The sequence below is a fragment of the Saccopteryx leptura genome, chromosome 6, assembly GCF_036850995.1.
Source record: "Saccopteryx leptura isolate mSacLep1 chromosome 6, mSacLep1_pri_phased_curated, whole genome shotgun sequence".
Lineage (NCBI taxonomy): Eukaryota > Metazoa > Chordata > Mammalia > Chiroptera > Emballonuridae > Saccopteryx > Saccopteryx leptura.
In genome coordinates this window covers 63811625-63837990 of record NC_089508.1, presented here as the reverse complement: position 1 = coordinate 63837990, position 26366 = coordinate 63811625, and the positions used below count along the sequence as shown (strand labels likewise).

At 38.1% G+C, this 26366-nt stretch overlaps 1 protein-coding gene across 1 annotated transcript in view; it reads right to left on the bottom strand.

Annotated features, from left to right (window-relative positions):
• The window catches only part of PRTG (protogenin), a 171943-nt gene that overhangs the window by 68073 nt on the left and 77504 nt on the right, over positions 1-26366 (bottom strand). The window contains exons 3-9 of the mRNA XM_066387996.1: positions 9954-10098; positions 7722-7855; positions 5536-5673; positions 5118-5276; positions 4296-4455; positions 3246-3493; positions 995-1159 (exon numbers count right to left, since the gene is read on the bottom strand). Coding sequence (XP_066244093.1) covers positions 995-1159; positions 3246-3493; positions 4296-4455; positions 5118-5276; positions 5536-5673; positions 7722-7855; positions 9954-10098 — 1149 coding nt within the window. The remainder of the gene's footprint in view (positions 1-994; positions 1160-3245; positions 3494-4295; positions 4456-5117; positions 5277-5535; positions 5674-7721; positions 7856-9953; positions 10099-26366) is intronic.

Here is a 26366-nt window from a genome sequence, read left to right as displayed (position 1 = left end):
GAGAGATGAGATGCATAAGAGGAGACTCAGTTCTCCAGTACTATCTTAATAGATGGAATTTCCCTCCTTAACTGTAAGAATACATGAAGGCCTGCCACAACTCAGTTCCAACCCATGGTCAGGTAACAAACTTAACAAGTATTACTTTTCTTCTTAAGTAGAAGAACCATATTGAATCTAAAGATAGACTACCTGATTTTATTTAACTGATTTTATTTAATTTTTATAACTGGCAGGCACTAAATTGTATAAACTCCCAGTTTCAGAAGTCCAATACCTCTGCCCTCCAGTTATTATATACAGTGGTCCCTCATCTATCACGGAGGTTAGGTTCCAGAGCCCCCCACGATAGGCGAAAATCCATGGAGTAGGGACCTTATATCTATTTTGTTATTTATATATATTTTAAGGCTTTATAAACCCTCCCACACTCTTGTAAACCTTTCCTACACTTACTTTGTTTATTATACCACAAAAATAATTAAAATAATAAAAATACCTATATACCACAAAATCTCGCAATATAGCGAAAAATCCGCAATACAAAATTAGATATATACAATTTAAAAATCTGCGATACACTGAGACCGCTAAAAGTGAACCGTGATATGGCGAGGGACGACTGTATACTTAATATGTAACTGTCCTTATATTTATTCATGTCTCAAGAATATACTCAGTAAAAAAGAAAAATTAAAAAAAAACCTGCAATAGATTTACAATTTAAACTAGAAAACTTGAATACAATATTACTAGCATTTTATTATTTAATGTTCTATTATGAATTATAAATAAAAGTTCTCTTTATTTTTATCATGTTACTGTCAAAAAAGAAAGCTCATGTTTGAAACAGCAAATTAGCCTGCTAGTTACCACACCTGGTATTTTTTTAACCAAAAACAAAGTATGTTCCTCTATTTTAAACACATTTGTTGAAATTGATATAAACATATGAATGTTCATACTTTAATAATGAAGAACCATGTTTTCTTACCATCCTCTAAAGTATTCTGTGTCACATGGTCAGACATCTGGCTGGCTCCCATTGGCATGTATGCTACAATGTAGAAAGTGTAATTGCTGGCAGGTTCTAAGTCATCAATAATATAATGAGTTGTGTCATTTCCGATGACTACTTGATATTCTTCGTTATTTAAACCTACATTGAAGAATCAATGTTTAAAAATTAAGAATATTCAAAATAAAATTAGTAAGACCATTTTCTCTCACTGTAAAACACTGCTCGGTCTTTGAGTCTGAGCTCTAACAGTTACCTTGTATGACTCTCCAGAAATTGTGAATAAGAAGGTCTTTATTTTCTAAAAGTAACCCATTTGTCTTGCTATACATTACTAGTTTGCGTTCCCCCTAGATAATTCAAACTGAAAATAATTAATCTTCTCTAAACTTCATTAACAACTAGTCAAAACCCAAAGCAGAGACAATATGCAGCAGTAACACACAGAACTCAACACTACAGAATACTGGAATTCATAAGTGTAAGTTTTACTTGCTTAAATTCATGGCTTCTTTTTTCTTTTAAACATAAACAGAGAGACAGTAGGGAATGTAATGTCTCTATGTTTTATAAAAACAAACCAAACCAAAAGATGTCCTGCAAAAGATCTCATGCAGCCCCTAGAGATTCTATTAAATTTGACTGACACAAGTTGTTCTTTTATGTATGCTGAAAGCAAAGTACAGGGAAGCACAGAATGTGCTTCAGGATGCTTTGTTTCACAATGAGCTTTTTCTTTTTTTTTTTTTAGAGGAAAGAAATTCTCAGCAATTCTTAATAAAATATGCACGGCAAGGTACAGAAGAGGATTTGTCTTTGTGGGATTTAATTCCTACAGTGCAAACCTGTAAAGTAGAACAAGAGAACTGGTCGCTACTGTGATTTGTGAGCAATTCACCAGTAAATGGACGTCAACTTAATCAAAACTCTCTAAGGACAGGGCCCCTTCTCTCCACACTGGATTTATAAACAAAACAGAAGGCAAATTCCACTATTAAGTTTTCCCACATTTCTGAATGAACTTGATAGCATTTTAATTAGACAAGATTACAGGCATTTCACAACAGACTGCCTAATGTCTCGTTAATTAGGAACTGCATAGTACGATTTCTGACCTACCAAACGAGGTCCTTGAGTACGAATTAAAAAGCCTTGTTCCATCTCTCTGAATAGACCACTGAGTTGCATGCAGAGGCTCTAATGAAAGAACCATAATAGTGAACAAGAGTGGGCTCCACCAAAACCAGCATTCCTTTTACCTTCCTCAATCACTGAAAAGGGAATTAACATACTCCAACACGCTCAGTTATCAGATTTTCATTCTTCTTGCTACCATGACCCCTGATTTAAATTCAAAGTATTCCTTTACAAAATACTACTTCAAAGTACAAAAAAACAAACAACAAACCACTTGTTTCTACAGACAATTTAATTATATCACCATTCTTTGGGTGTTCAGATTTTGTCTTTAATGTCTATTGCATAAAGGGCAGGCTGTTTGTGTATAGAACTGAAATCTGCAAATCTCTACTTTGGTTTCTATGAAAAACCAACAGAGAAATCTCTAGAGTTTATAAGCAGTTTTTCCTTTTCCTCTAAAATTTTTGGCAAAAGAAATAAGGATAAAAAGAATTCCAGGAATGGAATGAATAGTTCTAAATAAAATTTGCAGACAAATCTGATTTCTACTTTTATATAATAAATGAGATATAAATAATGTCTTGTTCAATTTTCAGAGCATTCTATATAATTTCAGAAAACATTCAAAATACATAAAATCAAATATATGGGGAATTTGACAATGTTCACTTTAAAAATAACATGCTATAGTAACTATATGTTACTACATTATTTTATTAAGCAGTTAAATCATTGGTCCTATATAACTGCATACTTAAAATTGGCATATTAATTCTTAGTTAAGGAATCTACACCTCTGCTGAAATGAAATCTGTAAATAAACCACTCTGTATATTTTACCTGGCAGAGATGGTACTTCCTTCTAGATAAAAAAAACTTCAACTATATTTATATATACAAAGTATACAATACAAAATTGAGAAAATGACAGATACACACATGTGATAGATCAATTATTTTATAAAAAGAGATAAATGCTATAGAACTTCAGAAATATTATGTGGATTATGTAAATCATCACTCAGACTGAAAACAAACCCAGGATAGCAAGTGGAACTTAAAGTTAAACACTCCTCAGACTGCTTACCTTCTGCTTTCATGTAGTGAACAGAATAAGCAATGACTTTGTCTGAATTATAAAGTGGCCTCTCCCAAGCTAAAAGGATGGCTGAACTTGACATGGTTTCAGCATGCACATTATAGGGAGCACTGGGTCGGTCTTCCGACATTACCACGGTCAGTCTGGCTCTAGATAAGATAGATCCTTGGCTGTTCTCAGCCATGCACTGATAAATAGCATCATCTTCGGGGATAATCTGGTTAATTACCAATTTACTGAAGAAAAGAAAAAAAATGATTTATTTCAACAAAAAAAATTCTCAGAATGATGTAAAAATAAAGTTAAACCATTGCTAAGTGTATTCTCACTTTAAATGACAAATATTACTATGAACAATAATGTTTAGTCAGTTCTACTGAAAAATCTCTATGAATTACTTAAAATTTATTTTATTTTCTGATTCTACATAAATAAGTACTTGTCATACCTAAATCCTTTTTGCTTTAGATGACAGATCACTTTCTTTTTAAAAAGCTGGCTATCATTAAGAAAGTATATTGCTCTGTAGTAGCATCTAATTTACATAATACTGCAATGTTACATAAAATTGAGGCCAACAAACTTTTTTATAGTTTTGTGCAACATAAATGAGAATATTATAATAAGATTCATTTTATAGTAATAAAAGTGAGTTCTTAAAATCATTAAGTTTGAATTGTGGAGGAATTCTTAGACAGTTCTTTCTTTCTCACTTCCTCACTTATGGAATAAGAAACTGAGACCCCTAAAGGTTAATATGCTGGCTAATAATTTAGCTACTTGCTTATCAGGACTATAATCCAGGTCTGGGGCACTGTCCAACGTCCATTTCAGTACAGCTATCCACTTCTACGATCCACATCTAAAAGGATCTATGACATGCTGATATTATAATCTGAGGTTAATTTTTTATTTTGTTTTAGTTTTAAATACCAAGATAAACTGAAGTACTTGCTATTACGATTATAGCCATTTCACATAAAAATTACTAAAGCCATTACATCTCATCTAAAATAGTAGCAAAGTAACATAGCCTACCTGTTGTACATTTTAATTCTACCATTTGAATGTATCTTTCTTCCATTTTTCAACCATGACATTTTCGGTGAAGGGATTCCTTCTGCCTGACATACAAACCGAGCAGTGCCAGCTCGAGGCCTTGTTAAACTTTCTGGCCATTCAACAAATAAAGGAGGAGCTATTTTTCAAAAAAAAAAAAAAAAAAGAAAAAAGAAAAATTATTTCTGTGGTCCCAACAGGAATGATACAGAGTCAAGGAAGAGTATAGCAAATGATCAAATCCCACCCCTGAAAATATTTGACATTTTGAGCTCCAATCTACACTCTGCATACATCTATTCAGATGCCTTCTTGATGCATAGCTCCGTTAGATGTCTACTGCCCTATGGGTTTCCCCATTGAGACCATCAATATATATATCATATTAACACTCTAAACATATGTGTACCACAATCCTACTTAACTAAACCCAATATACAGCCCTTTATGAATGCATATAGACAATCAACAGATTAAAATTTTAGATTAGTGAATGGGTATCCACAGTCTTTGTGGGTGAGTGAGGAGGAGATAAGAGGAAAGCCTAAGTAAGAAGGCATAAAATGGTATGCAGGCAAAAAGAATACTGACTACAAAATAATAGTTATATTTTAACATAGGACTTTATGTTAAATTTAAATCTAATAATCCTAAAATTGATCATCAGAGTAAGAAACTTCATATCAACCTTCCTGTCAATAATACAAAAATCAAGAAAGGTAGAAGTAAGCCATAAATGAGATAAAACAGCAAACATAAAAATGTAAGACCCTCCTGAATGGAGAACGAAAGAAAACATACCTAATACAGTTAAAGTTGCCATGGCAACTGTAAAGTTACGAGTGCCTGGGATAGTGGCCCGACAAACATATACCCCAGCATGTTGCAGCTTGACATCAGATATCATAAGATTACCATTTCCAAGTACCCGAGTATTAAAGACATCAATAGACTTGTGATCTGTTTTGAAGAGAATACTTCAGTTAAAACAATGTAAAATATGACATAAAATTAATTCAAAGACTACTCTCCAAACAATCCTATCATAAAGCGTACAAAATTTTCTATATTAAAACTACTTCTCTACACAATAAAATGCCAAAAAGTTTAAAGCCATCTAATTGCCAAACATGTGTTTTGTATATAAAAACCATTTTATCACTTTTGCTATAATGAACAAAGTTCAAGGAAACGACTTTTTCCCCCTGAGAAGGCGTACCAAGACGGCTCCAAGAAATGATTGGTTTGGGATTTCCTGTGGCCATGCATTCCAAAACAACAGTCTGATGAAGAGATGTTGTTATGTTCTGTGGACCTGCTATAATGGTTGGCGTGTGGAAAAATTTAGATTCCTTAGCTTTGGAGAGAAAAAAAAAAGCAGAATATAAAAATAAATGGTTAATTAAAACATAAGCAATTAAAATGAGTGAAAATACTTCTTCTTATTCGTTAAAAAAAACCGAATTGAGATATAACTTATATAATATACAATTCATCCATTTGAAGTATAATTCAATGGTATTTTCAGAGTGTGTAACCATCACCACAGTTATTTTAAAACATTTTCATCACCCCCAAAAGAAGTCCCATACCCATTAGCAGTCACTTCTCAATCTCCTCTCCCCATAGCCTGGCAACCACTAAGCTACTTTCTGTCCCTTTGGATTTCCTTAGTCTAGACATTTCATAAAAAAGGAACCATATAGTACATGGTTCTGTCTTTGTGACTGACTTCTTTTAACGTAATGTTTTCAAGATTCATACATGCTGTAGTTATGTACTAGTACTTCATATCTTTTTATTGAATAACAATAGAATAGTTAATTATAAATACAGAACACATTTTATTTATTCATTCATTAGCTGATGGACATTTAGTTGTTTCCGTATCATTCATTTTTTATTTTTATTTTTGAAGCTGGAAATGGGGAGAGACAGTCAGACAGACTCCCGCATGCGCCTGACCAGGATCCACCCGGCATGCCCACCAGGGGCGACGCTCTGCCCACCAGGGGGCGATGCTCTGCTGCGACCAGAGCCACTCTAGCGCCTGGGGCAGAGGCCAAGGAGCCATCCCCAGTGCCTGGGCCATCCTTGCTCCAATGGAGCCTCACTGCGGGAGGGGAAGAGAGAGACAGAGAGGAAGGAGGGGGGGGTGGAGAAGCAAATGGGTGCTTCTCCTATGTGCCCTGGCCGGGAATCGAACCCGGGTCCCCCGCACGCCAGGCTGACGCTCTACCACTGAGCCAACTGGCCAGGGCCCGTATCATTCATTTTTAATTGCAATTCAGATATTCATTTAATACTCTCATGAATCTTGTTAAGAATTCACGTGACAGTAGGAAAAAGGGAAGGAGTAGGAGAGTGTTTTTGTTTCTATCTTTCAGACCACCAAGTTAACAGAGAGTTACTAAAATGAAAACAAAGCATTATAAATGTAATTTCAGATTCAATCTTTTTCAAAGACAATTATTTTTAAAGATTTTATTTATTGATTTAGACAGAGGATAGAGAAAGGGAGTGAAGGGAGTGTGTAGTAGTTGCTTCCTGTATGTGCCTTGAGCAGGCAAGCCTGGGGTTTCACACCAGTGACGTCAGCATTCTAAGGTCGATGCTTTATCCAGTAGGCCACCACAGGTTAGGCTCAAAGACAATTTTTTAACCTCAAAGGATCTTTTAAGACGTAATGTTTTTTGTAAAGAGTAAACGCTCATGTGAAGTTTAACGATGTCTAATCCAAGTTTTCTTCCACTATATTCAAGTAAATTTAAATGAATTATTTTAAAATAAAAACTAGCATCTATATATAATTCCATTTTAATGAAATACATATTTCCTTCTTCCTATTTACCTCTCTACCTAATTTTTTGTCTAATTATATTCATGTATGACAAAATATAAAAAATTATGTTACTTAATGTTAACATCATAATTTCTGAGTTTTGGAATTGAGGGCTATTTTAAAACTATATTATCTCCTTGTACTTTTTAACTTTTATAAACAGTACTGCTTATAATAAACATGCATTATTATCACAAATGTAAATTATGATTTTTCTTAAAATACCAAACTGGAAACAAATATCTCTTTATTGACAATGGACAATTCTGGTGGAAATGGATGGGTGTTATTTTCTGTTTTGTACTTTATAAATATTTTTAAAAGTGAAATAGTTACAAAATATTCAATCTTTCTTAAAGATGTTGACACTAACATAAAACAAGTTAGCCTACTAAAGAAGAGTTGCTTAATTCATAAAATGACAATTTTTAAAATAGATTACAATATTTTCAAAGAAATAAAGTACTACTACTCTATGGCATACTATTACAGCCAGAGAATAAAAATTCACAGCTGTGCCAATAAAAAAGAAAGGAGAAGAAGAAAGAACTTCTGTGAGGTACCTGGAATCACCGTTAGAGAGGCCTCCATGCTCTTACGTCTGTGGGCTACCGTAGCAGCAACACAGCGATAACTTCCGGTATCACTTTGGCCAACATCATAGATCTGCAATACTCCTGTTGGCAGGGCAGTTATCCTGTTATGAGAAAAAAGGTGATTCAATTCTTTGCAGTAAATTTTTTTTTTTTTTTTTTGTATTTTTCTGAAGCTGGAAACGGGGAAGAGACAGACAGACAGACAGACTCCCGCATGCGCCCGACCGGGATCCACCCGGCATGCCCACCAGGGGGCGATGCTCTGCCACGACCAGAGCCACTCTAGCGCCTGGGGCAACCGGCCAGGGCCCTAGATTTAGTTTTTTAATTTTAACATACAGTCTATGATAAGATTTAATATATTCAATCTTCTTTTTATTTTCTTTTTTCCAAATGAGAGAAGTGGAGATAGAGAGACAGACTTCTGTATGCATCCCAACTGGGATCCACCTAGCAATCCCTGCCTGGGGCCAAAGCTCTGCCCATCTGGGGCCATGTTCACAACTGAGCTATTTTTAGCGCGTGAGGCAGAGGCTCCACAGAGTCATCCTCAGCACTGGGGCTGATGCACTCAAACCAATCAATCCATGGCTGCGGGAGGGGGAGAGAGAGAGAGAGAAAGAGAGAGAGAGAAGAGAAGAAGGACAGGGAGGTGTAAAGAAGCAGATGGTCGCTTCTCCTGTGTGCCCTGACTAGGAATTGAACCCCAGATGTCCACATGCTAAGCCAACACTCTATCATTGAGCCAACTGGCCAGGGCAATATTCAACCTTTTCAAAGTGCCAAATGCAATACTTTAAAGACCTTTTAAAATATTAGCTTGATTTGCCCTGGCTGGGTGGCTTGGTTAATTACAGCATGTCCCAAAGTACAGAAGTTGCTGATTTGATCCCTGGTCAGGGCACATACAGGAACAGATTGATGTTCCTATCTTTCTCTCTCTCTCTTTTCTCTCCCTTCCTCTCTTGCTAAAATTAATTTTTAAAAATTAAAAAATAGATTAGATTGATTCAGTTGTTTTCATTTGGGTCACTATAGATCTCTAAAACATAAATAACTATGCAATATGTGATTTGTGAAATTTATCAGTCTAATTTTACAGAGTCTCACTTGACATTATAGCTTAGATACAGCTAACTGGTGGTTGATTTTTTTCAAATTCCTGACTTTTTGTCTCTTAACATATATTCTCCAAGGTACACCTGAATGTAACTTTTTAAAAAAAATAGAAAAAAAAAAAGCACTTCTTTGAATAACTTCTTCCATCTAAGTGCCCTGTCATTTTTTTTTGTATTTTTCTGAAGCTGGAAATGGGGAGAGACAGTCAGACAGACTCCCGCATGCGCCCGACCGGGATCCACCCGGCACGCCCACCAGGGGCGACGCTCTGCCCACCAGGGGGCGATGCTCTGCCCCTCCGGGGCGTCGCTCTGCCGCAACCAGAGCCACTCTAGCGCCTGGGGCAGAGGCCAAGGAGCCATCCCCAGCGCCCGGGCCATCTTTGCTCCAATGGAGCCTTGGCTGCGGGAGGGGAAGAGAGAGACAGAGAGGAAGGAGGGGAGAGGGTGGAGAAGCAAATGGGCGCTTCTCCTATGTGCCCTGCCTGGGAATCGAACCCAAGTCCCCCGCACACCAGGCCGACGCTCTACCGCTGAGCCAACCAGCCAGGGCCTCCCTGTCATTTTAGCCAATGATTTTTGCCTACTTAGGAATACTGCTAACTTTTTGAAATTGCTACAAAGTTCTTGATCCTTCAACTTCAATCAACCTTCAGGTCTTAAGGGGGGTGTGCCTGTGTGTGTACACAACGGAGAGGAGACCGGGGAGTGGAAAGCAGGGACAGAAGTGGGCAGCTACCAGGGCACACGTGGGAGACCCTTTCCACCAGCACTGCTACTGCCAGCAATAAAGGGGTACCTTGGTTTTCCAAATCCTTGGGCCCCAAGCCATGGACTCAGGTGGTCCTATGACTGGAAAAGATACTTGAGAAAAGGAACAAAGCAGTAAGATAGGCTCTTTGAATTCTGCCCCATGTGCCAGAGACTGATGATCTCATTCTTACCTCATTATGAAGTTTCTTTAAGTTGATTATTGACACTATCAATGAAAATGAGTTTCATAAATATCTTTACCACATATAGTCTCATGATAAAGTCTTCATTACCCCTGCATCTCTCCAAAGGCAAAAGTTGCATTTACCTGTCCATTGATACAGGTAGAGTTGTTCGATTCAATTCCCATGTTATAACTGCCGGAGGGTTTGATGAAATCTTGCATGCAAATCTAGCAATTCCACCTTCTTGGACCTTAGTAGAAACTGGCTGAACTTCAAATGCAGAAATAGCTATAAGATAAAATTTGACAAATTCAGAATAAGTACATGAACTATTTATACTATACTTGGAAATAGCATTATGCTAGATATTATTTATCAGACTTGAGCTCTTGTTCAGATGCTAAGACCGTCTCAACATACTACAAAAATAATTTAGGAAATAATTATGGTAAAACCACTGAGCAGTTGCCCAAATCAAGGAGTCTGGTCTTTCCCAGGATGAAATTCTAACCAACTTCTTAAGAAACTTACAACCCGTTTAGAGGGGGAAATTGACATAACTGAAATAAAAAATAAACAATTGATAATGTAATTTAAATACATACTGAACTGAGCAGTACAAACTCCAGATACTGTTGTTATTTCAGAGGAGAGGAAAATCAATGCAAACAGACCAGAGAGTAAGAACCATTTACAGAGGTTAGCTTTAAATTGAATTTTGAATAATCCCCTGGGTTTGGATGAAAGGGGAAAAACAGGAATAACATGAAGGCAATAACAAAAGTTGAAGGAGAGCATAGATAAAACAGATTTGTAGCATGGTACAAATTAAGACAGCCCCAAAGATTTTTGAGCAAAGAGGTGTCATGATAGCAGTGTTTGGAAAAAATTTTATCAGGTATTGTTGTATAGGTGGACTGAGAAAAGAAGAGTTTCAAGTCACGAGGAACAGGCTGTATAAACAGCAATGATAGAACTGCATGGTGGCAGTGAGAAGGGTGAGATACTCTAATGAAAACAAGGACTTGGCTCTTTCAGACACAGATATGTCAGTGTTTGGAATCAAATGAGGCTGGTACTGGTGCTGCACACACAAAAAAGAACACAAATGGTGTCCTGATGAACAAAAGGTAGAGAGACTCAAGAGACTATTTTTAGACTCACATATTTCTAGAGCAAAGCTAAATCTTGAAGTGTTGATATTTCCTAGAGATAATTCTTTGCCACATTAGGCAGGTCTCTGGAAACTGGTCGTCAGTGTCCACGGTCTCAGTCCGGCAGAGCCCAGACTCCAGGTGCTAGTGCGGTTTTCCTTCCCTCGACTAAGTCTTCCAGGACACAAAGAAAGAGCCCCAGGGATGGCTGTATTCCATTGCCTCCGATTCCAGTTAAAAAAAAATACATGCCTTATGGTTTATCAATAAAGTGAGAAGTTATGAAAATAAATGCTTCATTAGACTGGAAAGGGTAAAAGGTCACAGAAGGCTAACAAATTCTACCTAGGACTGACTTCATCAATTCTGTAAATGGATCACAGGCCTTTAGAGGAATGGGACAAAGCCAGTAAATAATGGTGAACACAGTTTTAGGGGCATGTATTTCCAAAAAGCATGGAATGGGGGTAAAGCAATACTTTTTTGTGTCTGTCACAAAAAGTTTCTGCTTCCTCAAGAACAGTGATTCTGAAACTGCTGTTGTTAGTGGAGCCACAAAGTAAAAAGCATTCTCCTAATAACCGTCATGTGCCTTTTTTATTCTCATTTCTCTCGTGTGTATATAGTGTTTTCCTGACACTACATGATGGGTGACATCACCACAGACTCAAGGCAGAAGCAGGTACCTGTGAGAATCCATATATCTCCTATTAGGCTAATTACAGAGAGTGCACAATGCAAAACAAGGCCTCTCCTCTGATTATTTTACTTTGGCAAATAGTTGTTTCATGACATGTGTTATGTTAATATGAAATAAATCAATGTTTTCATTTCAATCAATATTTTTAAAAATTGTTTTAATTTCTAATAATAGGTATCAATAGATATAACCTCCACAGAAGCTCTTTAGGGGTCTTCAAATAAGTTTTAAGAGTATAGTGAAACTATGCCCTGGCCAGTTGGCTCAGTGGTAGAGCATCGGCCTGGTGTGCAGGAGTCCCAGGTTTGATTCCCGGCCAGGGCACACAGGAGAAGCGCCCATCTGCTTCTCCACCCCTCCCCCTCTCCTTCCTCTCTGTCTCTCTCTTCCCCTCCCGCAGCCAAGGCTCCACTGGAGCAAAGTCTGCCTCAGGCGCTAGAATGGCTCTGACTGCGGCAGAGTGACACCCCAAGATGGGCAGAGCATTGTCCCCTGGTGGGCGTGCCAGGTAGATCCCGGTGGGGCGCATGCGGGAGTCTGTCTGACTGCCTCCCCGTTTCCAGCTTCGGAAAAATACAAAAAAAAAAAAAAAAAAAGAGTATAGTGAAACTAAAATGTTTGAGAGCCTCTATTCAAGAACATCAAACTCTATCATTACAATTTTTCTTTTTAATTGCTTCTGTAATTAATTCTAGGATGTTAATCTATTTACAAACATTTTTATTCTGACTCAAACCAATGTCCTACTACCTTACTAAAAAATTAGGGAATAGATGCTTATATTTATCTTCAAAATATCAGGTTCAGATTCATAACAGCCTTATTTTTCAGTAACAATGTAGGTCATTTTTCTATAATTAACAGAACTATGTCAAACATTCATATTTTGGGAAACTGAAGACCTAAGTTTCCATAAATGTAATGCCTGCTTTATGCAGTACTAATTTTTCTTATTGGTCCCATATGACCTTTTTCATGTGTAAGGGGGTGACTTTTAGTCTTGGTCATTCACTGATAATACCATCTATATACAACTTTCTCCATAGCCCCTTGACACCTCTAGGCTAAAATACCTCATATAGTTCAACTTCCCTTCATAAAGCAGTTCTTCCAGCCCCAACTATTTGAACCCCACAATGAATCAAACACCCAATTCAGTATGTTTTATCCCATAAACTCTATATTTCTCTCATTTCTGACTTCTCTCTATCCCTAATAATCTTGTCTTCCATTCAGGCCCTTATCACCTACTGCCTGGAAGTTTGGCAGGAACCTCTTAGGTGATCTCTTTCCTACCATCAGAGTTACTTCCAGAGTGATGGTCAAAAAACGCCAATTTGATTTATATTCCTAATTAATCAATTAGTCCCTGCAAAACTCTCACTTGTTTTCAACCACTTAGAATTAATCATGTTCCATGAACATTGAATATACCATATTTCATACCTGTGAACATTTTATAAATATTTCCTTCTAAAATACCCTCATCCCTCTGTCCATCTGATGAAATCCTATCATCATTTATAGCCTTGTTCACTTGTCCCATACTTTGAGAGGTTGTTCCTGACCTTTTTATCTGCAACTTCTGGATATTGCAGGCTTTTATTGCTACCATTATTCCATAGTAGTATTCCACTTGTTTATAGTCTTTCTCCCTTTCTAACACTGTGAGCTCACTGAGGGCCAGCAGTGGGTCACAGTCTCAGCAAGATCCCTTAGACAGCAAATGGCACAAACTCAGTACTAAAACAATACTTGTTGAATTGACCTGAAATTTAAAAAAAATTCTCCAATTCTATTAGGCCTTTAAACACGGTAGCCAGAAACATAGAGAGTTTTCCAGGCTTAGGAAAATAATGCTTTTGTTTGTTTGTTTATTATAATTCTAAATGATGCCCAATGTTTTAGCAGCATTACTTTGAGAGATAAAAATCTGTCTTTTATCTATTAAAGGATTTTTATAAAGATTCAATAAGCCAATATAATGAGGGCACTTTATACATTATATGACTTTTTATAAATATTGTGATTATTGAGAATAAAAATAATCATTCTGTTGCCTCAAGTAATCTCCCTCCAACCATGCAGGAAGTTGAGTGCTATTCATTATTATTAATCTTATCTAACCAAACAAACAATATGATACCCATAATCTTTTCTTTGAGCCACTCCTTTTCCCCCCCACCAGATGCATTAAGTCTGTGACACCCCTATAATTTTTTATTTTAAAAATTAAACTAACTTTGCACTTCAGGTCAAATGCACTAGAACTTTGGAGTTACAAAATTCTGAGAACTAAAAGGCTTTATTGAGATATAAATTCCATAGCATATAATTTATATACCATACAATTCACTCATTTAAAGTATACAATTCAATGATTTTTAGTATCTCTATTTAGAGTTTGAAACCATCTCCATACTCAGTTTTCGAATATTTTCATCACTCCACAAAGAAATCCCACATCCTTTTAGTTACCACTCCATAATCTTTCCATCTCCTCCCACACCCCAGCCCTAGGCAATCACTAATTTAGTTTCTTTCCTCCCTCCAGCTTTACTAAGATATAATTGACATATGCATTGTATACAATGTGATGATTTGATTGATACACACATGTTGGTAAATGATTACTACATAAGGTTAGTTAATATATCCATTCAGTAAGGGTATTTCTTGATCTCACTCTGGTTGTCAGCAAGGTCTAATGCAAGTTTGAAGATGCTTTTCAATCCTCCCAAACACCTTTATATTTAACATGTCTAATATTTTGGTCCCTTTTGAAAATTCAACCTACTGGCAAAATAATTTTTCCCCAAGAAGACCTAGCCAGATACCCGATTTCTCCATGCATAAGACACACCCTAATTTGAAAAATTTGGGGTCTTAAAACTGGGTGCATCTTATCCAGTGGTTGCAGAATTTTTTACTTGCATTTCTTGCCTTTTTTTTTTTTTTGTATTTTTCTGAAACTGGAAACGGGGAGAGACAGTCAGACAGACTCCCGCATGCGCCCAACCGGGATCCACCCGGCACGCCCACCAGGGGCGATGCTCTGCCCACCAGGGGGCGATGCTCTGCCCCTCCGGGACATCGCTCTGCCAAGACCAGAGCCACTCTAGCACCTGGGGCAGCGGCCAAGGAGCCATCCCCAGCGCCCGGGCCATCTTTGCTCCAATGGAGCCTTGGCTGCAGGAGGGGAAGAGAGAGACAGAGGGGGGGGGGGGGCTGGAGAAGCAAATGGGCGCTTCTCCTATGTGCCCTGGCCGGGAATCGAACCCGGGTCCCCCGCACGCCAGGCTGACGCTCTACCGCTGAGCCAACCAGCCAGGGCTTGCATTTCCTGCTTTTTTATGCTTGTTTTTGCACTCATTGTTGAAGACAATAATTCGTCATCAGACACAGATGAGGACAAGCTAATGGATGGGAGTTTTGACAGTGATGAGGAGCTGTATGAATTTTATGATGACTAAAACTTGAGTTCAATAACTTTATGCAATACATACATTTTTTTAATCAAATTTTGGGCCCCCAAATTATGGTGCGTCTTATACACGGGAGCATCTTATACATGGGGAAATGCGGTACTTCTTGGGAGTCTCATTGGAACCTCTGAGACTGAAGAAAAAGAAGCATTCATCATCTCACAGTGAAAATGAGTCGTCATCTTTCTATCTGTACCTCCTCCACTTGGGCGCCAACCCCACCCTCTTCCCTCACCTCTGTGAATCTGAGTCAGCTGCTGCTTCTCTACCTCTCTCCTCCATATTTCTTTTCTTTTTTTTTTTCATTTTTCCGAAGCTAGAAACGGGGAGGCAGTCAGACAGACTCCCGCATGCGCCCGACTGGGATCCACCCGGCATGCCCACCAGGGGGCGATGTTCTGCCCCTCTGGGGCGTCGCTCTGTTGCATCCAGAGCCATTCTAGCGCCTGAGGCAGAGGCCACAGAGCCATCCCCAGCGCCCGGGCCATCTTTGCTCCAGTGGAGCCTCGGCTGCGGGAGGGGAAGAGAGAGACAGAGAGGAAGGAGAGGGGGAGGGGTGGAGAAGCAGATGGGTGCTTCTCCTGTGTGCCCTGGCCGGGAATCGAACCCGGGACTCCTGCATGCCAGGCCGACGCTCTACCGCTGAGCCAACCGGCCAGGGCTCTCCTCCATATTTCTAATTTTTTAATTTTTATTTTTTACAGAAACAGAAACAGAGAGAGAGTCAGAGAGAGGGATAGATAGGGACAGACAGGAATGGAGAGAGATGAGAAGCATCAATCATCAGTTTTTCATTGTGACACCTTAGTTGTTCATTGATTGCTTTCTCATATGTGCCTTGACCATGGGCCTTCAGCAGACCGAGTAACCCATTCCTCAAGCCAGTGACCTTGGGTCCCAGCTGGTGAGCTTTTGCTCAAACCAGATGAGCCCGCGCTCAAGTTGGTGACCTCGGGGTCTCGAACCTCCGTCCTCTGAAATTTTAATTTTTTTATTATTTTATTCATTTTAGAGAGGAGAGAGAGAGAGAGAGACAGGGGGGAGGTGCTGGAAGCATCAACTCCCATATGTGCCTTGACCAGGCAAACCCAGGGTTTCGAACCAGCGACCTCAGCATTTCCAGGTTGACGCTTTATCCACTGCGCCACCACAGGTCAGGCCTCTCCTCCATATTTCTAAAGAAGAATTCATTCTAGTTGCCTCCCCTCTTCCTCTGACTTTATGCCTCAAACACCTAATGTGCCTTCTTCTCCTGTTATTTTACAGAAGCACTGCCTGTTCTCTTATTTTGCTGACTCCTTTTTTTCAGGCGCTCTCTCTCCTCCTCTGGACCTTCCTTCCAGAGATTCTCTGTTCTTTTCTGTCTCCATGTTCTTCTTGGGTGATCTCATCTAGTTTTAGTTTTCAGCTACATCCATCTGTTGCTGCTGACTCCCCAAAGTCCATCTCCAGCTCAGATCCCTGTCCCCAGAGATTCAGACTCATGGCTTCAGCGGCCTACCAGGCATCTTCACCTGTAAGTTATAGAAGGCACATCTAATTCATCACATCCAAAATGAAGTTATCTCTTTTCTCCCAAGCTTATATCTCTCCCTCAATATGTCACACCATTATGCAACTCAACTACTCATCTGAGACAAAGACTGACTCCTGCTCCCTCTTCATTTGATCACCTGGGCCACTGATTTTTAACTCCTAAGCATACATCAAATTCATTTCTATGTCCCTGTCTCAACATCTCTCACTGGAGCCACTAAAAGTCTCTCATCTGTTCTCTCTGCTCTCATTTCCCCCCTTCCCCCTGCCCTTCGAAAACATCCTCCAGACAAACACCAGTGTTTGATATGGCTGCACGGGACTCACAAGTAACTTCTATCTATTAATTCAAAGACTTCTAAGGTTAACCTATTACTTCTATAATCAACAAAGAAATCATTTCACAAAAAATGTGATTCCAGCCTGACTGATGGTGGAACAGTGGATAGAGCATCAACCTGGGACACTGATGTTCCAGGTTTAAAACCCCGAGGTTGCCAGCTTGAGAGCAGGCTCACCAGCTTGAGCGTGCGGTCACTGGCTTGAGCACGGGATCATCCACATGATCCAATGGTCACTGGCTTCAGCCCAAAGGTCATTGGCTTGAGCAAGGGGTCACTGGCTTGGCTAGAGTCCCCCGGTCAAGGCACATATAAGAAGCAATCAAAGAACAACTAAAGTGATGCATCTACAAGTTGATGTTTCTCATCTCTTTCCCTTCCTGTCTTTCTCTCTCTCACATGCATGCTTAAAAAAAAGTGATTCCAATTCTTTTTCAATTTTAATTTTATTCTCATTTCTTGATAATAGAAATTAAGGCAAAAGAAAACTGAGGCAAAGTATATTGAGACTAAGGCAAAATTTAGCCTTACCTGGTTTATAGAAAAATCAGGAATAAAATCCAGTAAAATACTGGGCATGAGTTAGACGGATACAGTACAGCAGTATAGCCTTGTGGTTAAGGGTGCAAATATTAAAATTTATAGATCTGGGTAAGAATCACAGCTCTGCATTTATGAGACCAAATCTCACTAGAGTTCAAATCTCTAGTGGTAGAATTATTTATGGCGATTTTTTTGTAGTTATTTTTTTCTACAAAATACATAATTAAGAAAAAGTAATGGCATTTAAAAATACATTTTCTATTCTTACATGGAGCATGAATTGAAGAGCCTGTCTTCATAAATTTCCTACTATTGCTCTACTAACTGAGAAAATCCCTCATCCTTAATTTTTATCTGCCTCCTTTGTAGTATTTTGAGCTTCTCATGTTTCAGGTAGACATCACCTATGACCTGTGGATGCCCAACCAGTGTCCTCATTCTGAAAATTCAAGAAAAAAAAAACCTACATCTAAATAAAAGACTTTTTTCAATAAAAGATAAATTACACAACATCTTATTTCAAGACTTAGAAACTTTAGCAAACCATGCAAATATAAATATATTGTAATATACATAACCTCTGTTTCCTTGCAAGTATTTGTTTTTCTATTTTGATTTTTTTAAGTGGGGCATTAAGCTAAATAAATGAATACCTCCTTTACAGTGAATGTTAGAGTCCCCTAAAACTTTAGCTATGAACTATTTTTGGCATTATCGAAGAAACACTTTGCACTTATTTAAATGGCAAAACGTCTTGCATCCTTGTGGAAATCTCAGCTTTCTCCTTGATGCGGACTTTGTTTCTGCCGGTTAGGTACGATTTTACAAGTCTACAGCCTCCTTGTGAAACCTGACCTCTTTTCTTCCCTCCACAGTCAGTGCTAACATAAACTGAGAGCCCCACAAGAAGTCATTAAAGCTGTGCTGTTAAGAGGCCAGAGCTCTATAAAATGGGCAAGAAACAAGGTCTGAAGAAACATGCGCTGTTCTCAAAAACAACTCTGCAAACACCATAAATGTAAGTGCCTATTTTATTTGTGACTTCCTCCTCTTTACCTGTCGACTTGATCATTTGCCTCTATGATTTATAGTCAGAAAAAAAAGGATCAAAGATGCTAAAAGGAAAATGTTCTCCAAACTTTTAGTTGATCAGAAAACAACATATACGTATTTCTGGAAATGCATAACTATACAATATTAAGCTAATCTGCCATCCATACTTCTAAATACTTAATACGTGAAATACTTGATACATGTTGATTCTAAAACCAACTAAAAGTTACAGATACAGTTTGAAATGACCAGCGATTCAATAATTTAAAAACAAGTTCACAGACTATTCCCTAATGTAAGAAAAACATCACTTTCTTTTGTAAATTGCATTTAAAATATTCTTACGCTAAACAGAAAATATCTGTCAATCAGAATCTGGATGCGGGGTTTATACAGGTGGTCCTAATGCTGCCGATCAGCCAGGGGTCTGGAGACCTCAGCTGGTCTAGGACTGCATCAGTTGCTACTGCCACACCCCCTCTTCAGGGAGTCCCAAACAGCGAGGGAGCATGGCCAACAGTCACGTTCTAGCGCCTCTGGGCTGTTTCCACAGCTCTAAGCCACCAATCAGTAGTTCTGGGGAATCTTGTAAAGTAGCTTATCAAGAAAACAGGGAATTTCTAGCTCAGACTCTTGAATATCCACAAGTTCAGAGTTCCTCATGAAGTACCATGTTTTTCGCACCATAAGACGCAGGTATTTCCCCCAAAAAGTGGAGGGGGAAATGCCTGTGCGTCTTATGGAGCGAAAAATATGGTATTTTATTAAATATTTTAACACACCATTTGGTTCAGAATATTTTTTTCTTATTTTCCTCCTTACAACTCTAGGTGTGCCTGTCTTATGGTCAGGTGTGTCTTAAGGAGCAAAAAATACAGTACGTGTGTGAATATGAACTTAAAGTTTATTCCTGTGACATGGGCCTTTCAAATCATGCATTTGTCTACTAGAGGCTTTCCTAATCAAAACACAGTAGTAACTTACTTCATCAGGTCCAACTTACATTGAGTCTTTATACTTGAAGACTGACCTGCAACAGAACAGGAAGCCAACCAAGAGACCTGACCCAACTAATGCCAGCATCAGTGTAACAGATGCTTTACCTGATTGAGGTAAAAAACAACCAAGATACAAGTTTTAAAACAGAAGTTGAAAACTTATGTCCTTAAGACTAAGAAACTACTTTTTACTTTTTAAAAAATTGTTTTACAAAAAATTTCACCTTTTCATAAAAATAATGTAAGAAGACTGATGTGATCACTATGTCTTGAGTGTAAACCTCTTTTTTTTTCAGCTGTACTGAGTATGTAATAACTATCATGTAAGTGGCTTCTTACCTGACTTCTAGAGAATTTAGTAGCCTGCTTGAATCTATGGCTATTTTGACAACTAGGTGCTAAAAGGTATGTCTTTGCTTTTCAAAAGTCATATTTAAACCAAAATATGCGTCCAAGTAAATGTAAGTAAAATGAAGGCTACAAACTTTCTAAGTTGGGAACCAGGGACTTTCAAAAGGAGATACTACATGCAACATTTCCACAGACTAGATTACTTTCCATTCTATTCCTACTGTATCCATACTGAAAGACACCTTTCATATATATCACCTGACAAGTCTTTGCTTCTTTGATATTTATCAACCTTGTTTTGACAAATGCAAGACTTAGTACTCACAAACTCAATTCCTTTGCCTGGAAAGAAGGATACAAAGCTCCTCAAGTGTACTGCTGTCAGCTGAACCACTCACTGCTGTCCAACAATTGTTATCTGGTTTCAGGAATTTTCTAACTTTCCAAATTTTTCAGGTCCTCAACCATTTTCACCCTAGATTGTCAATTTGTTGAGTTCAGGGAACATGTCTGTGTGTTGCTAGGCCCAAAACAGAGCCTTGCATACAACAAGCACTCAACAAAGGTTTCTTAAGTGAATTCAATGAACCAAATCATAAGATGGCCGATCGTTCTCCTCTAGGGAGGACAGTCCTTCTTTTGTAAGTTCTGTCCTCCCTCAAAAAGTGTCCTCCTACACGTCCTCCTTTTCTTTTTTTTTTTTTTTGTATTTTTCTGAAGTTGGAAACGGGGAGGCAGTCAGACAGACTCCCGCATGCGCCCAACCGGGATCCACCCGGCACGCCCACCAGGGGGCGATGCTCTGCCCATCTGGGGCGTCGTTCTGTTGCAACCAGAGCCATTCTAGCGCCTGAGGCAGAGGCCACAGAGCCATACTCAGCGCCCGGGCCAACTTTGCTCCAGTGGAGCCTTGGAGAGAGACAGAGAGGAAGGAGAGGGGGAGGGGTGGAGAAGCAGATGGGTGCTTCTCCTGTGTGCCCTGGCTGGGGATCGAACCCGGGACTCCTGCAAGCCAGGCTGACGCTCTACCACTGAGCCAACCGGCCACGGCCATGTCCTCTTTTTTGATATTGGAGGACTAATCAGCAAATGTCTGTACTCGATCAATGCAGAGTTGATCCACTGCATGGATGTGACGTATTTGTATTTGACATGACGATTTTTCAAGGATCAGTACAGTGCAGTGAGATACGATTATGAGACTCATGCACTCCGCACAGGAGACCTTGAGAGAGTGTGCAATATACCGAGCACACAAATGGCTTTGTGTACTTCTTACTGAAACACAACACAGCACATACGACATTGTAGACTCACGATTATTTCTTTCTCAGTGAATATTCAATCATAGACAGGTAAGTACAAATATTTTATTAATTCATTATCTATTTAATAATTTCCAAATATGTATAATTTTATTTACAAGTATTTTCCCAAAATTTGAGTTTTAAAGTGGAAATCTAAGTTCAAACCATAACTATTAATAATGCATTTTGATTAAATAGTTGCATAAAAAAGATGTTTTATAATTAGAAAATGATAAATACACACAAATATCACTCCAAATTAGTGATTTTGTTTGATATTTAGTTTTGTTAATTTGGCTTCTGGAAAATTCGCCTACCATGATATAATGTTTTCAGTTCCTAATGTGCCTGCATCATTCGTGTAGCTCTATATTTTATTTTTAATTTTAAATTTCATTTAAGGGATGGAAAAAAATAAGAGAGAATGCCACTTCAACAATAAATTGATAAAGGAATTTCCATTCCTTATATCAAAGAAAGATACCATTGTTTTCTGCAATATTTGCAGTGGAGAATTTTGTATTGCAGTTGGGGGCAGAGCAGTGATAATGAAACACTTGACCACCAACAACCATAAGCGATCATTAGGTGCATCAGCTTCTAGTTGTAAAGTAACAAGTTGTTTTAAAACTTCAAATTATTCTGAAGATGAAAAACAGTTGGCTGTAATGGAGGGAACATTTGTATTTCATACCATTATTCACAAAGTTTTTGTAGTATGGATTGTACAAATAAATTACTGAAAAAGTTTCACAATGCAAAATTTTCATGTGTCAGGACAAAATGCGAGGCTATTTTAAAATCAGTATTTAAAAATTACTGTGAGAAAATAGTTACAGAGGACTTGGAAACTGCAGCATTTGTAATGATTTTATCTGATACATCAAATCATAATGAAATTAAATTGTATTCAATAATAGTAAGATGTTTTAATGTTACCAAGGGATTTCAAGTAAAAATTTTAAATTTAGAATCCATTGAGGGTGAAACTTCTGAAATTTTGTCAAACCATCTATACAGAGTAATAAATAAAAACAACTTAAAATCCAAAGTTGTTGCTCTAACAGCTGATAATACAAATACAAATTTTGGTGGGCAAAGATGCAAAGGGGTGAATAATGTCTATGTAAAATTACAAGAGTTACTCCAAAATACTAGGAATAGGTTGTAATGCACATATTTTGTCAAATGCAATCAACACAGCGTCATGTGCCATGCCAATAATAACTACAATTTATTTGCATTTTAGTCATTTCACTGTTCGTGTTGCTACTTTAAAACAATTTTGTGAAGAAGCAAATGTTGAATACAAAAAACTTTTAGGATATTCAAAAGTTAGATGGCTTGCTCTAACACCTGCTAAAGAGCGTGTTCTACAATTATTTGAGCCTCTCTGTTCATATTTTTTAAGTTTAGACAAATGTCCTAAAATCCTAGAATCATTTTTCAATAATAAAATATCTGAGATATTAATGTATTATGTACATAATCAAGCATCTATTTTTCACAAAATGATTCAAAAGACTGAAGGTGAACATATTTCAGCTACAGAAGTTAGTCTTATTTTGAATGACTTTATCCTTCTATATAAATCTTGTTTTGAAAAAAAATTTTCTTCCTTTACTTATAAAAAGAAAATTGTCAGACTTAGAGGAATCAAATTCAGGCATAACAGAAAAGTTTATCAAAGAAGCGCAGAATTTTTACCAGACATGTTTTCAATATATTGAAGAATGGTCTGAAACAAATATGGGAAATAACAGTTTTCAATGGTGTTTTTTAACTTCACCGCAAGTATATTGGACAGTTATTGAATCTTGTCTTTTTTTATCTAAGGAAATGCCAGACATCAAAATAGACAATTGTCTCTTTGAAGAAATTAGAAGACTGAATGTATATTTAAATTCTGAAAAATTAATACAATGGGAAAATGAACATGTTGAAATTAATAAAAGATGAGTGGAAATATTCAGCCATTTCAAAAATGAACATATTCCATGTGAAAATTTATTTATTCTTGTTCAATTTACATTGTGCTGCCCTTGAACTAATGCAGCAGTTGAAAGTTTTTTCAATTGCTAATGATTTGGGACAAGTGAGAAGTGGAGAATGAATGTGATACTCCAGCTGCAGCACTTGCCGTAAAATTCAATATGAAGGATATTTCTTGTTCAGATATTTCCAATATATTGTTACAAGATGACACATTGACAAAATATATTCATTCAATGGAAATATTATCTAAATGAGTACTTTTTTCTTACAATTATTATTTAAAATTAATAGGCATGTAAGCATGATTACAATATAAAATATTACAAATGCTTGTATTATGCACTTATCATCTTATAGTGTATTATTGTTGCAATGAATAAAATGTTTATTTACAATATTGTTTTCTTCAATTTATTTTTGTTCTTTTTTTCATAAAAAAGTTTGGTCACCTTACAAATCACCACCTCCCATTTATCTGCAACTGAAATCTCTGCCTCTTATCTCCTTGAGAATATTAACATAATTTTGGCTATATCTCTCCCTACTGTATAACCTTGAGCAAACGACTTACCCTTCCTAAACATATTTTGTTATGTAAAATAGGGTTCTTGCAGGGGCTTTATGGATTATAAAAGGTAATGTATATAAAGCACTTAATATAATGCACTCGATTTACTTATTTCTATTACATTTTTGCACATAGCTTTCCTCCTTTTTTTTTTTTTTTTTTTGTATTTTTCTGAAGCCGGAAACGGGGAGAGACAGTCAGACAGACTCCCGCATGCGCCTGACCGGGATCCATCCGGCACACCCACCAGGGGCAAAGCTCTGCCCACCAGGGGGCAATGCTCTGCCCCTCCGGGGAGTCGCTCTGCCGCGACCAGAGCCACTCTAGCGCCTGGGGCAGAGGCCAAGGAGCCATCCCCAGCGCCCGGGCCATCCTTGCTCCAATGGAGCCTTGGTGCAGGAGGGGAAGAGAGAGACAGAGAGGAAGGAGGGGGGGTGGAGAAGCAAATGGGCGCTTCTCCTATGTGCCCTGGCTGGGAATCGAACCCGGGTCCCCCACATGCCAGGCCGACGCTCTACCACTGAGCCAACCGGCCAGGGCCAGCTTTCCTCCTTATCACCTGAAAATTTTTCTTCACCTAGCTACTCCCCCTTCACTCCCGGTTCTGATGAAGAAGTAACCATTCCAACTTGTGCCAAGGTTAACTCTGTCCTGGCACTCTTCCTCCCACCCCTGACGACCTTCTCTGGGCCTCTATTTCATTTATCATTCCCATTCTCTTGCATCACTCTCTCATTACTAGTTTCTTCCTTACTGACTGTAAACATCTAACTTCCCTATCCCAAAATATAGTATAAACCCAGGCCAAACTAACATTCAGCCCCTCTCTTTCCTGTCCCTGAGGTTCTTCTGGAATGACTCCATTTTGGCCATATCTCTCCCTACTGTATAACCTTGAGCAAACGATTCTTGCACCTAATTCTTTACTTCTGCAGAGGCGGGGATGGAGAGGAGGGAAGGATAAAAGCCACAAGTGTATTTATATGCAGCGCTCAGGAGTATTTTTTTCATGGGGTTTATGGACCGATAGAGATTACTGGGCTGGTTACAACCACTATAGCCATTAAAAAACGACCCAACATGGTCCTGGCTGGTTGGCTCAGTAGATAGAGTGTCAGCCCGATGTATGCACGTCCCAGGTTCAATTCCCAATCAGGGCACACATGAGAAGCAACCATCTGCTTCTCTTCTGCTCCCTCTCCCCCTTCTTTCCCTCTTCTCCTCCTACAGCCAGTGGCTTGGTTGATTTAAGCATTGCCCGAGACAGTGGTTGCTGGGTAGATCCTGGTTGGGGTGTAAGCAGGAGTCTGTCTCACTATCTCTCCTCCTCTCACACTTAAAAAAAAATGACCCAACAGAGATGATATTAAATCCTGATGATGTGTTCTGAACTATATGTAATTTTCACTGGCAAATTTAATAAGGCTGAAGGTTAACCGTTTCCCAGCCTATTTGGTAGGTTCCCCCTACATTTCTACCTTTTAACACCCCTTCCAATGCATACACTCAACGAAAGAAGTGTCAGTAACTTAGCAACAGTCACCTAAAATAAGCAAAGGACTCAAGAGCCAGGAGTTAGCAGTGATTTCAATGGGCCTAAAGATCTCAGTACTTCATATATAACTGCCCACTATTAAATGTCTACTGAAATGACATTAACTCACAATTAGTTATGATGGGACTGTTCTTAGTGTGAAACTGTAAGACTCAGAATGATGGAAAAGAAGAAGTAAAACTGTCATTATTTGCTGATGACATGATACTGTACATAGAAAACCCTAAAGCAGGGGTAGTCAACCTTTTTATACCTACCACCCACTTTTGTATCTCTGTTCGTAGAAAATTTTCTAACTGCCCACTGGTTCCACAGTAATGGTGATTTATAAAGTAGGGAAGTAACTTTACTTTATAAAATTTATAAAGCAGAGTTACAGCAAGTTAAAGAATACAATAATAATTACTTACCAAGTACTTCATGTCGGATTTTCACTAAGTTTGGCAGAATAAATCTTTATAAAACAACTTACTATAGTTAAATTTATCTTTTTATTTATACTTTGGTTGCTCCACTACCACCCACCATGAAAGCTGGAATGCCCACTAGTGGGCGGTAGGGACCAGGTTGACTACCACTGCCCTAAAGTCTCAGCCAAAAAACTACTGAATCTGCTAAATGATTCAGCAAGGTGGCAGGATATAAAATTAATATTCATAAATCAGTGGCATTTTTATACACCAACTACAAACTGCCAAAAAGAGAAATTAAGGAAGCAATCCCTTTCACTATTGCAACAAAAAAATAAAGTACTTAGAAATAAATTTAACTAAGGAGGTTAAAGACTTGTACTTGGAAAATTATAAGACACTGAAAAAAAAATTAAGGAAGATATACAGAAGTGGAAGCATATACCATGTTCATGAATATGAAGAATTAACATCATTAAATTATCTATACTACCCAAGGCAATCTATAGATTCAATGCAATTCTTATTAAAATACCAATGGCATACTTCACTGATCTAGA